Source organism: Hemicordylus capensis, chromosome 2 (assembly GCF_027244095.1).
Source record: "Hemicordylus capensis ecotype Gifberg chromosome 2, rHemCap1.1.pri, whole genome shotgun sequence".
NCBI lineage: Eukaryota > Metazoa > Chordata > Lepidosauria > Squamata > Cordylidae > Hemicordylus > Hemicordylus capensis.
The window spans coordinates 188303263-188316854 of NC_069658.1; the positions used below are offsets into that span (position 1 = coordinate 188303263).

The 13592-nt window shown below is 46.2% G+C and overlaps 1 protein-coding gene across 2 annotated transcripts in view; it reads left to right on the plus strand.

The window, feature by feature from the left end:
• Nucleotides 1-1290: 1290 nt before the first annotated feature.
• The window catches only part of LOC128347364 (olfactory receptor 1B1-like), a 29608-nt gene continuing 17306 nt past the window's right edge, over nt 1291-13592 (plus strand). The window contains exons 1-2 of one of the 2 annotated variants that reach the window (XM_053301870.1): nt 1291-1789; nt 4048-4057. In XM_053301870.1, the coding sequence (XP_053157845.1) occupies nt 1291-1789; nt 4048-4057 (509 nt within the window). Of the gene's footprint in view, nt 2227-4047; nt 4058-13592 lie in introns of those variants that run through there. The other variant, XM_053301871.1, reaches the window with a different exon arrangement.

Genomic DNA, 13592 nt, shown 5'->3' on the forward strand with positions numbered 1-13592 from the left:
ACAGACCTCCCCACCCTCTCTCTCAATCTCTTCCCCTCCCCCACAGCTCCCTCACCTCCGAGACATCCCCACTGCTGGCCTCCGATGCCCCACCGAGTCTCCTCATGAGGAGAACGGCTGACCTGGGGCTTCCCGTCCAACCTACATGGACGGCCCTCAGTGTGTTCTTCTGCTCAGGCCATCCTCCTCGTGAGGAGACCTAGCAGGGCAATGGAGACTGGTGGATGGAGCCAACCTGGGCTGCCACCATGATCCCTGCTCTTTCTTTGGCCCTCCATCCTTAGTGGATTCCCCATTGCAAGCACGAGAACTGGGTTAGAACTGGTTTGACCTGGTTCAACCCTGATTCTGGGCATGAACCGTACCACTGGTTGGTTTGTTAGAACCAGTACGTGGACCAGGTGGTTCAGTTCATGTTCATTTTGAATTCAGTCCAAACTGCCTGGAATGGTTCTGTGCACACCCCTAGACATAGCTGGTGTATCAGTCGAAACTAATAAAAAGCATTCCTGGCCACTGGCTCAACCTAAGCTATCAGGGAGAGATTTGGGTCCAGAAGTACTCCCAGGTTACGAACCTGATCTTTCAGGGGGAGTGTAACCCCATCCAGGTCAGACAGATCTAAACCACTTCCTAAGTTCTGGCCTCCCACAACAAATACCTCTGTCTTGTTTGGATTCAACTTCAGTTTGTTCTCCATCATCCAGCTCATTACCAATTCCAGGCAAGCATTTAGAGAGGTCAAGCCATCTCCTGATGAAGTTGATATGGAGAAATAGATCTGGGTGTCATCAGCATATCGATAACACCAGTAGTGACCACTGAGGGCAGTGCTGGGGTGGGGGTGGGGTGAGAGCTACTTTACTTGCCATTACCTTTGATTCCACTAGCACCTACAAGCCGCTGCAAGCGGTGGTGCCCCACCTGGCATCCCACGTGGCAGCTGCCGCATCTGCAGCACTCACCTGCCCTCTGTGCATGAGCAGAGGCCATTTGCATGGTCAGCAACCCTTTGCTGACCAGGCAAATGCTGACCCGGCATGCATGGAGGCCAGGTGAGTGCTGGAGCCAAGGCAGCTGCCATGTGGGATGCTGGGGTGGGGGTGCCACTACTTGCGGCAGCTTTCAGGTGCAGCCCTATCGCAGATTATGACTTTTTAAGCATACTTCTGGCTGCCCCACCCCCACCCCGCCACATCGCCCTTACCGGCCACCACTGGATAGCACAAAATCTCCTAATGATTAGGTTCCTTTGAACTTCATCATGCTGTGATTCTCTCTGCAGGTGCCATGGACTGTGAGAATGGCACAGACATTGTTGAGTTTGTCCTTCTGGGTCTCTCCACTCAGCCGGAGCACCAGCCTCTCTTCTTCCTCATCTTTCTTCTGATGTATTTGGCAGGACTTCTGGGCAACACCATGATGATCGTTCTCATCACACTGGATTCCCGACTCCAGACTCCTATGTACTTTCTGCTACGTAGCCTGTCTGTGGTGGACATGGGCTTCATCTCAGTCACAGTGCCCCAGATGCTGGCTCACCTCATTTCTTCTTCCAAAACCATCCCTTTCTATTCCTGTATGGCTCAGTTCTTCTTTTTCTATGTGTTTGGTGTCACCGACCTTCTCATGGTAAGCGTCATGGCCCTGGATCGCTATGTGGCCATTTGTAATCCACTCCACTATGTTGCAGTGATGAACCAGAAGGTTTGTGGAAACTTGGTGGCTGGCTGCTGGATCGTTTCCACTCTCCACTCCATGCTTCATTCTGGCCTCCTCTTACGTCTCAGTTACCAGGGGAACAACCACCTGTCCCACTTCTTCTGTGATCATGAGCCATTGCTACAGTTGTCCTGTTCAGACACTAGCATCAATGAAACAGCCATCTTCTTTGAGGGTGGACTCATCATTCTTGGGCCTTTTGTTTTCATCATTGTCACCTATGCCCGCATTGTGGCAGCTGTGATTAAGTTCTCTTCTTCAGGTCGTCGCAAAGCTTTCTCTACTTGTGGCTCCCATCTCACCATGGTGGTGCTCCTCTATGGGGCCATCATTGGTGTCTACTTCCAACCTGCATCCAGTTACTCAGCCCAGCGAGGGGCTGTTTTTGCTGTCATGTACACTGTCATTACCCCAATGTCCAACCCCTACATCTACAGCCTCAGGAATAAAGATGTAAAAGGAGCCCTTAGACATCTTTTGAGGAAAAGAGTCTTTTCTCAGTAGTAGAGATTGGTTGGTTAATGTGCACACCTCACCACCACTACCCCTACATTTCGAAAGGCACTGCCTCTCATTAGAAAGTGGATGGCTCAACAGAGCAAAGGAGAATGGTTTCTTTCTACCTTGTAAGTGTCAAATGGCTTTGGGATAGTTGAACAAAATGTCTCAGTCAGAGGAAGGGTCATTCTGGATCTTGAGTTAATCCATGGAGTGCACCTGATTCCACCCAGCTATATGGCAGCCATGTGCACCTTGCATGGATCCCATCTCGCATCTGTCCACAAGGCAGATGAGACAGGTTTCTTTATCTATTAATTTAAAAAAATTATATCTCAGCTTTAGATTAAAATTCCCAAAGCATCTATCTTAAAATCCACAGTATGCAGTAAAACTGTTCTCACAAAACCAGGCAGAAACATATTAAAACAGCTTTTTAAAAAAAGTATCCCCCATTAAGCTGAAGAAAACTAGCAGAAGCAGTAGAATTCTTGAACAGATGGTTATTTCAAAAACCCTCAAATGTTCATGAAAATAAAAGCACCTTTGCTTGGTGCTGAAATGTCAACAGGGAGGAAGCGGAGTTAAGCCCCTGAAAAGGAAGTTCCATATATTTGGTGCCACTGCTGAGAAAGCCCTTTGATTAACCCCCCAATGTATCATAGATGGTGCATGGATATGGAGCAAGACCTCTGAGGAAGATCTTAAGGTGTGGTAGTTTTCTATGGAAGAAGACAACCTTTAACGTATTCTGGACCTAGACCATTTAGGATAAGGGTGTCAAACTCAATTGGGTTGTGTGCCAGATTTGATCCTGATGCACCTCTGGGGGCCTGCAATAGTTTCGCACCAGCTTTGGTTGCCTCAAACCAGTCTCACACCATCTTCTGTCTCGCACCATCTTCCTTCTACTCCCTCCTCTTTCTCTCAATCTTTTCCTTTCTTTCTCCCGTCCTTGCCCTGCTACTTAAATTAGCGGAAAGCATTACTTTTACACTGGAATATGCTCAAAGAAAATTTAATTTTTTGTTAGTTTTTAAAAGAAATTCTACCACATCTTCTGATTAGAGCTGTGCAATTTGATTAGACACAAGTAAATTTGAGCTTGAATCGGGATGATTCAAGAGGTTCAAGTTCAAATCAAATCATCCCTAAAGTGAAGGAACTGATTTGAGGTCAAATCAAATCATCCCCAATTCACGTTTGAATCTATTTGAATGATTTGAGTAGTGGGCGCCATTTTGTCTCCGTGTTTTTCCCTTGCTGGTTGATTTTCTAGCACTGGCTTACAATTGGCTTGAGATCTCCTTACTTCTTGGTTGGCTTGTTGTCATTTAGATCAAGTGTTGGCATGGGCAACTGTGCCCTCATTGGCTGGAGGTGGGGAGGGAGCAGGAAGTGCGGAGGCCAAAGTAAGAATTTTCAAAATGTATTTAACGGGCTGCTTGGAGACAGAGAGACAGAGAGTCTTTTGTGCCTCAGGAGAGAAAGATCAAAGAGAGACTGCAGCAGCACTGAGTGGAGAGCAGAGACTGGTGGTGGTGGTGGTGGTCTGGGCCGGCCAGCCTGCCTGCCTGCCTGGCCTGGCCTGGCCCAGTGAGTGGAGAGAGAGAGAGAGAGAGAGAGAGAGACTAGGCATTTTTTACTCTCTCTGGTTTTGTTTTTTAAAAAATCCTTTTCATTTCAATTGCCAAAAACTGCTTTTATTTTCTTCTTCTTTTTTTAACAGCAGCCCCAGGGGCTTGAACTGGGTGCTGGCTGATTGGAATTTTCCCGCCTGTATGACTCTCTCTCTCTCTCTCTCTCTCTCTCTCTCATTGCTTGCAGCCAGCCCCCAGTGGCTTTAATAACTGGGGTGCTGTGTTGATTCCCCACACCCATTTTTTCCTTTAAAAATTGTATCAGCAGCCGCCAGTGGCTTTAACTGAGTGCTGCTTGGAATTGTATTCCTTGTGTGGTCCCCCACCCTTCATTGCTTGTAGCAAACCTCCAGTGGCTCTAATAACTGGGTGCTGTACTTTTTAAATTTTTAATTTATTTTGCAGCCCTGCTGCTGCTGTTTGTGTGCTGCCTGGTGAATGAATGATTGATTGATTGATTGATTGATTGATTGTTACATTTTTATGCCACCTTTCATTAAAATAATCTCAAGGCGGTGTTTGTAAATCTTTTTTTTTTTTTTTTTGGTAAGCTGTTGTGTAGTGCCCAGCCTGTCAGGCACCCTCTGTTTCCCTTTTTGGGTTTTTTTTGGGGGGGTGGTTGTTTATATTGTTTTTGCCCACCTGCTGTAACCCACCTCCCCTCCCTCCAGCTGTTGAGGCCCAGTGACTGCTTGGCCCACAGTGCCTTAGAGAACAACACCTGGCAGACTCCAGCCAAAGACGCCGGAGCGGAAGCTCCCAGCTGAAGACGCCTTTTACGTGTTGAGCAGGTCCATTCTTTGGCATTTTTAAAGGTGTCTATGAAAATCCTCCTTTTCCATGAAGCCTTTAATTGAACTATTTCACAATCTGATGACTATTAATAGCTACTATTGTCTGTCTTTGTTTGTTTTGTTTGGTAGTTTTGTGTGTTTCATAAAGTATTTTAGTTGTATTTTATTGTGTGATTGTCACTTTTGTAGGCTACCCTATGAGGCTGTTAGGCAGGGTAGAAATTTTTCAAACAAGCAAGCGAAACACGGCTCTCTACTTCACTCACTCAGTTATGCCCATCCTTTTCCTTAGGCAGGGACAGCCCCAAATAATATTGGTGACTGAGGCAGATTTATATTTATATTTATTTATTGTTGAATTTATATACCGCCTTTCATTAAAAACAATCTCAAGGCAGTTTACAAAAGTTAAAAAAATACAATAAAATGACAATAAAATATTAAGCTAAAAATATAAAAACAAACCAAATTAAAAACCTATAAAATACAAGGATAAAAACTATACACAAGTAAAAACACATAGAAGCAGCAATAAAAACAATCATGTAAAAGCCTGGATAAAAAGCCAAGATTTAACAAGCTTTCTAAAAACTGTGATGGAGCCTGAGGAGCAAATGGCCACTGGGAGAGCATTCCAGAGCCTGGGGGCATAGGAAACATAGGAAACTGCCATTTACTGAGTCAGACCATTGGTCTATCTAGCTCAGTATTGTCTTCACAGACTGGCAGTGGCTTCTCCAAGGTTGCAGGCAGGAATCTCTCTCAGCCCTGTCTTGGAGAAGCCAGGAAGGGAACTTGAAACCTTCTGCTCTTCCCAGAGCGGCTTCATCCCCTGAGGGGAATATCTTGCACTGCTCACACATCAGGTCTCCCATTCATATGCAACCAGGGCAGACCCTGCTTAGCTATGGGGACAAGTCATGCTTGCTACCACAAGACCAGCTCTCCTCTCCAGCAGCAACAGAGAAGGCCCTGTCTCGAGTGCACGACAGCCGATCCTCCCTCATTGTCGGCACCCGGGAGCAGAGGGAGCAGAGCCCCCTCAGATGACCTTGTCGAGCGGGCAGCAACCCTTGGGAGCAGGCAGTCCCTCAGATACCCCGGGCCCAAACTGTTAAGGGCTTTAAGGGTCAAAACCAGCACCTTGAATTGAACCCGGAAACGAACTGGCAGCCAGTGCAACTCTTTCAGAATGGGTGTGATGTGCTCCCATCGGGCAGCTCCAGATAATACCCTAGCTGCTGCATTTTGCACTAGCTGCAGTTTCTGGATATTCTTCAAGGCAGCCCCATGTAGAGCATGTTACAGTAATCCAGCCATGACGTGACTAAGGCATGGGTAATTGTGGCCAATTTCTTGTGCCTTCTCGAGAAAGGGATGCAGCTGGCGCACTAGCCAAAGCCGTGTAAAGGCACCCCTGGCCACCGCCTCCACCTGAGCTTCCAAAAGCAGAGTCGGGTCCAGTAGTACCCCCAAGCTGCGTACTTGCTCCTTCAAGGGGAGTGCAACCCCATCCAGAACCGGTAAAATCTCCTCATCTCAATGATCCAAATGCCTCACCCCTTGGTGGCAAAAACATAACATAAATAAATGACAATTTACTAAAGCACTTCACACGATTATTAAGAGGATAGGACAAGCATTCTACCCAGCCTTGTGCACGCCCGATTTTCAAATGTGTGCTAGCTTAAAAGGAGGGGAGAGTGATTGTCTGTGAGAGAGTTGCTGGGTAGGACAGCACCATCCTACCTAGCAATTGTACCTAGCATTTTAACAAGGTAGGAGAAAAGTCCCTCTTTTGCATATGATCTCTCCCCACTCTTCCTCCCTACTTTTTTTCTAGCACATGGTTGAAAACCGGGAGTGTGCACAACTCCCAAAGCTGAGTAGGACACTTGCTCTATCTAATTAGCAATCATGTTAACTGCCTTACTGCCTTTTAAGGGTATTTCCTGCTATTTTAAATGTGTCTCTTTGGTCTCCTTCCTGACAGTATTCTGTCCACTAGCCAGCAAGCAATTCCATCTATTTTACTGACACTTAAAAATAGTTTAGTGGAGGAACGAAGCCTAGACCTCTTAGTTTGTAAATAAGTCCTGATAAATGAATTGTATTACATTATATTCCTAAAACTTCCTTATTGTAAATAGGATTTCTGTGTACAGAATGCTGGCTTGTCTCTATGCAGGCTCAAAAGTTCATACTTGTTTTTCTGTAGTTTCACATTTGGGTTAGCAGTTTGACATTTGATTTTTGGAGCGGGGAATGATTTTGAAAAATGGAGGGAATTTTTACTTGTTCTGATTGGTTGGGTTGAAAAACTGTCGGACCAGAAAAGTGTATATATTGAAAGAGTCGGCAGTCGAGACTGAGCAGCAAGAGAGTCCTGGAGAAGAATCCTGGAGAAAGTCAGTGGGCAAAGATGGGCACATGCACAAAACTGGTTTGCCTGGTTCGGTTTGAGTCCAAACCAAACTAGAACAGAACTGGGCATGTTTGGTTTTGTGTGCCCCGCAATCCCCCCTCCCCCTGGCTTGGCTCAAATTTGAGACCGTTTGGGGGTCTGAAAGTTAAAAAACATTTTTTTAAGGACTCGCCATCTCTGGGGAGCACTGCCATGGCCACAGGAGGCCCTTCCCCCAGTTTTGAAACAGCCCGGTTTGAACCCTCGAACTGGCCCTGAGCCAGCTGGTGGGTGGGGGGTTCGGCTTGACTTTCGGCTGAACTGGGGCCAGGCCAGCATTGAACCAGCTCGAGGTTGAGCTGGTTCACACATCCCTAGGCAGAGAGAGAAAGAGAATCTCTCTGAAGATGCCATCAGTGGACCAGAGCTGAAGAATTGCCAGCAGAGGCTGAGAGATTCAGTGCTGTGGCTGCAATCAGAACTGAAACTGAAGAAGAGCCAGGCTGGATTGAGCCCCAGACCTGTGCTGTGACCAGGACAGGAGACTGCCCAGCAAGCCAGATGCTGAGAGAAAAGAAGGTACAGTGTAGAGCAAGGCAGTGGATGTGTTTTTCGAGCCTTTTATTTCCCCTGATATGCTCTGTTGGTAACTGTTTTGAGTTTGTATTTTTGCTGTAAATGTTTTAATTGAACTGATTTTTTAAAAAGTAAGCATTCTTGTTATATAAAGATCAGAAGCTTGTTGATTTGTCTTCACCCCATGCCTATATGCCTTTCCACTCTACTGAGAATTTTTTTGTAATTTTTGGTAAAGGTGAAGGGAGGAGCTGTTGTAGTGGACCCGGCCATACAAAAAGTCCACTTGGTGGCAGTGGTAAAAAGGTTAGGAGAAATAGGCAGCTGTCTCTCCACAAGTTTTATTTATATTTGTTGCCGCCAGTGACCTCATTCCCCCTGCAGGAGAGGAAATCGGCTTCCCAGGCAGACCCCAGGATGAAATCCTGTGTGCCTGTTTGTCTGCTCCTGTCCCCTGCTGTTTGATGTCTGCCCCAAGGGACTGGCTGTGGAGCTCTGAGGAGTCTGTGCAGGATTGGGGCCCAGGAATGAGTCTGTGCAGGACTCAACTGCCTTGACTCAGCAATTTTCCTGAATGCCATCAGCTCACAGCCAGCTGCCCTGGGCTATTTAGGGTTGCTGCCAGTGACAGCCCCACAGAAGCCCTGCAGGAAAGGAAGAGGAACATTGGCTTCCCAAGCAAATCCCAGGGTGATAGATGGTGTGCCTGTCTGTCTGCTCCTGCCCCCTGCCTTTTGTTGTCTGGCTGTGGGGAGTTTGTGCAGGACTGGGATCCAGGAGGTGACTCGGCAGTTTCCCTGAACTCCATCTGCCCCAAATCAGCTGCTCTGGGCTATTTAGGGTTGCTACCAGAGCAGCGGGTCCACCACTGGTGGGGTCACCACCAAAGGGGTGACACCAAAAGGGATCACCCCTTTGGGGAAACCACTTTGGGGGATGAGGGCGAGGAGGGCCAGGCTTCCTGGCCCAAGAATTTGCACATGGGTGGGCATTTAATAGTTTGGCATCTGTTTTAAGTCCTGGGTGAGAGTGTTTTATAATGTATCATGGTTTTCCTGGAGATGGGGATATAGTGGGTATATCCACTGACTATGAGGCAGCTATTCCAGTGGTTGTGGGGAACAGAAGAACTAGTTGGCAGGTCAGCACGCTGTGACAAGGGAAAGGAAATCAGAAATGTAATCGCTGTTTCCCTTCCAGCTGTCCTGCCAGCTCTTTGACCTTGGGGAGCAGTGCTCACCCACAGAGCCTCAACTTGCTCCTTTGTAATGCCAGGTCAGTCCAGAATAAATCAGAAACCATCCATGATTTGATTCAGGATGAAGGGGCCGACCTGGTATGTATCACAGAGACTTGGTTGGGGGAGACTGATGTCCCAGTCTGGTCCCAGTTTCTCCCTCCAGTATTCTCTGTTGAGGAACAGGTGAGGGGATGTGGGCAGGGTGGTAGAATGGCCCTTACTAAGATCCCTGTCAAAGTGTCTGACCATATCAAATGTGTGTACTTAAGTTTGGGGATGAGGGATAGACTGGGACCTGGCTGCCCAACAGAGTCCCTAACTGAGCTGATGGACTTGGTCTCTGGCTTTTTATTTATTTATTATTATTTATATACCACAGTTCCAAAAATGGCTTGGTGTTGGAGTCCCCCAGGCTTATGGTGGTGGGGGACTTCAATATCCACTTCGGGACCAATTTGTCCGGGGCGGCTCAGGAATTCATATCGGTCATGACAACTATGGGCCTATCCCAAGTAGTCTTGGGACCAATGCATGTTGCTGATGGCATACTCGATCTGGTCTTTCAGTCTGATCGGGGTGGTATTCCGTGGGTGGGGTTCAAACCCTGTGATTTCTCCATTGTCATGGACAGACAACCATCTGGTTAAGGTGGGACTCACAATCACGCCCCACCTTCAAAGGGTTGAGGGGCCTATTAGGATGGTCCACCTGAGAAGGTTATTGTATCCCTTAGGATTTCAAGGAGCTTTGGAGGGATTTAGTGTTGGCTCTGCCGGTGATCCTGTTGATGCCCTGGTGGAAAACTGGAACAGCACACTCACCAGAACAGTAGATGGGATCACTCCCAAGCGTCCTCTCCAGCCCACTTCAAAATTGGCCCCTTGGCATATGGAAGAACTACGGGGGCTGAAGCAGCGAGGTAGATGACGAGTGCAAATGGAGAAAGACTCAGTTCACATCCAACAGATTGCAACATAGAGCGCATTTGAAGATCTATGCTCAGGAAATAAGGGCGGCAAAGAAATTATTCTTTTCTGCCCGTATTGCGTCTCCAAGTTCACATCTGGTGGAGTTGTTCAGGGTTGTGAGAGGGCTAGTAAGTGCCCCTCCTCCCTTGAATCAGAATTTGGAACCATCTATTACCTGCTGTGACATATTTAATTTTATCTTTGTAGATACAATCTCTCGTATTGGAGCTGACTTGGATTCAAACCCCACAATTACAGCAGTGTATGATGAGGAGGTATCCAGTGACTCCTCTAATGTGGTCAGTCTGGATCAGTTCCAGTTTGTAACTCCTGAGGATGTATTACAAGCTGCTTGGAATGGTGCAGCCTACCACCTGTTCTCATGACCCTTGTCTGACATGGCTTATACTATCTGGCAGGGAGGTTGCTGTAGAAGGCCTGGTGGAAATCATAAATGTTTCTCTGAGGAAGGGCAGGATGCCTCCTTGCCTTAAGGAGGCAATTATTAGACCTCTTTTGAAGAAGCCTACATTGGACCCCTCAGAGTTAAGTAACTATAGGCCTGTCTCCAACCTTCCATGGTTGGGCAAGGTAATTGAGAGGGTGGTGGCCTCCCAGCTCCAGTCTGTCTTGGAGGAAACTGATTACCTAGACCAGGCCTGCTCAACTTAGCCCTCCCCCCAGCTGTTTTTGGACTACAGCTCCCACAATCCCCAACCATAGTGGCTAATAGCTGGGGATTATGGGAGTTGTAGGCCAACATCTGCAAGAGGGCCGAAATTGAGCAGGCCTGATCTAGACCCATATCAGAATGGCTTTCGGGTGGGCTATGGGGTAGAGACTGCCCTGGTTGGCCTAATGGATGATCTCCAATTAGGAATTGACAGTGGAAGTGTGACTCTGTTGGTCCTTTTGGATCTCTCGGTGGTCTTCCATACTATTGATCATAGTATACTTCTGAAGCATCTGAGGGGATAGGGGATGGGAGGCATTGCTTTGCAGTGGTTCTGCTCCTACCTCTTGGGCAGATTCCAGATGGTGTCCCTTGGAGACTGTTGTTCTTCAAAATCTGAACTTTTGTATGGTGTCCCTCAGTGAGCCATATTGTCTCCAGATGTTGTTTAACATCTGCATGAAAACGCTGGGAGAGATCATCAGGATATTTGGTGCAGGGTATTATCAGTATGCTGATGACACCCAAATCTATTTCGCAATTTCAACATCATCGGGAGAAGGCATAACCTCCCTAAATGCCTGCTTGGAGGCAGTAATGGGCTGGATGAGGGATAACAAACTGAGACTGAATCCAGATAAGATAGAGATACTTATTGTTCATGGTCGGAACTTGGAAGATTATTTTGATCTGCCTGTTCTGGATGGCGTCACACTTCCCCAGAAGGACCAGGGATGCAATCTGGGGGTGCTTCTGGATCCACACTTCTCCCAGGATGCAGCAGTGGCCAGAGGTGCTTTCTATCAGCTTTGGCTGATATGCCATCTGCGTCCATTTCTTGAGATAAATGACCTCAGAACAGTGCTACATATGCTGGTCACCTCCAGACTTGACTACTGTAATGTGCTCTATGTGGGTTGCCTTTGTATGTAACTGCAGTTGGTCCAGAATGCGGCAGCCAGGTTGGTCTCTGGGTCATCTCAGAGAGCCCATATTACTCCTATAGTAAAAGAACTACACTGGCTGCCAATATGTTTCCGGGCAAAATACAAGATGCTGGTTATAACCTATAAACTCCTAAACAGCTTAAGCCCTGGGTATTGTGAATGTCTTCTTCACTATGAACCCCACTACCCGTTGAGATCATCAGGGGAGGTTCATCTGCAGTTGCCACTGGCTCATCTGGTAGCTGCTCAAGGATGGGCTTTCTCTATTGCTGCCCGGAGGCTCTGGAATGTGCTCCCTGCTGAAAGAAGAGCCTCCTCATCTCTGATAACTTTTTAAAAGTCAGTCAATACACATTTGTTCACCTAGACCTTTAATTAGATACTGTTTTGATAGTTTTAAACATTGTTTAAATTTTAAATTATTGTGATTTTATCCTTTTTATTTTGTTGTAATTTGTATTTATTGTGAGCTGCCCAGAGACTCAAGTTACGGGCAGGATATAAATATGCTAAATATATATTCTTCCTTTCCCATCCCCTGTCTCCTTGTGACATGTGTAAATTATAAACTGTGGGCAAGGACTTGCTTTCTTGATTTGTAGAGTGCCTAGTCAACATTAGGTGCTTCTGAAACAGATAAAGTAAAATAATGAGGATAATAAAGTATTCTTCACATATTGGTTTTCTTTTTTTCTCATTACATTTTGGTTTATATTGCATTACATGTTCTTTTTAACTCCATTGCCTATTTGAACTTTGCATTGTCTTCTCACACATTTCTTTTCACAAAGACCAGTCTTCAGACTCAGATGTGTTGTGCTTTTTGAACTCATTTGTTTGTTTTTGAACTTTGAACCAATCTGCTCTTGCACTCGCTTATGTGTACTGAGCCCCTGGTGGTGCAGTGGTAAAAGCCCCTGGTGGCGCAGTGGTAAAAAACTGCCGCCCTGTAACCAGAAGGTTACAAGTTCGATCCTGACCAGGGGCTCAAGGTTGACTCAGCCTTCCATCCTTCCAAGGTCGGTAAAATGAGTACCCAGAATGTTGGGGGCAATATGCTAAATCATTGTAAACCGCTTAGAGAGCTTCGGCTATAAAGCGGTATATAAATGTAAGTGCTATTGCTATTGCTACTGCACCCATCTAGCTCTGGGTGCTGATGGGGCAACCCCCTCCCCGTCGCAGCCTACTCTGGCTTATAAATGGTCACAGAAAATTGAACTCCTGTCTCCTTTCACCCACCCATATATTATACTAACACAGTTGTGCCAGTATAGTTAAGACAGAGAGTAAGGGATCCAGCAGTCAAGAAATATGCCGCACAGTAGCACATAATAAAGTTGCCATAAGGTCTTGGAAAGGATATTTAGATGCCGTGATGTTTCTATACCTACAAAGATTGGAATCATTCAGACAGTGGTTTTTCCCGTGACCCTCTATGGATGTGAAAGCGGGACTTTGAAGAAGTAAGATAGAAAAGAGTATTGACGCTTTTGAACTTTGGTGCTGGAGAAGACTTTTGAGGATACCATGGACAGCCAGGAAAACAAACAAATTGATCATAGAACAAATCAATCCAGAATTTTCACTTGAGGCACAAATGACCAGGCTCAAACTATCATACTTCGGACACATTATGCGAAAACCAAACTCCCTTGAGAAGTCCATAACGCTGGGAAAATTTGTAGGAAAGAGAAGAAGAGGATGACCAGCAGCAAGGTGGATGGACTCAATTATGACAGCAATGAATGCACCACTGAGAGACTTTAAAGGCCTGATTGAAGACAGATCATCTTGGAGAGAATCTATCTATGTGTTTGCTAAGAGTTGACACTGACTTGACGGCACTTAGTCAATCAATCAGTTTCAACATTTCACCATTGTAAGCCCTGGATATTATATTGCTTATAAAATCAAAACTATTTGTCCAATATGTCTGGCCATTCAGTACACATTTAGTAGGAGACAAGAGACACATCCCCTGCAAATTTGGTGAAGATCCATTGAAAAATGGCTTAGATAGAACAGTTTACTCTTTTGAACAGGTTCTTAAAGGCATTCAAACAGGATGGGCAAAAGACTAACAGTGGAGGTACGGTGTGTAGGTGATCTACTGACAACTAGGTTGCA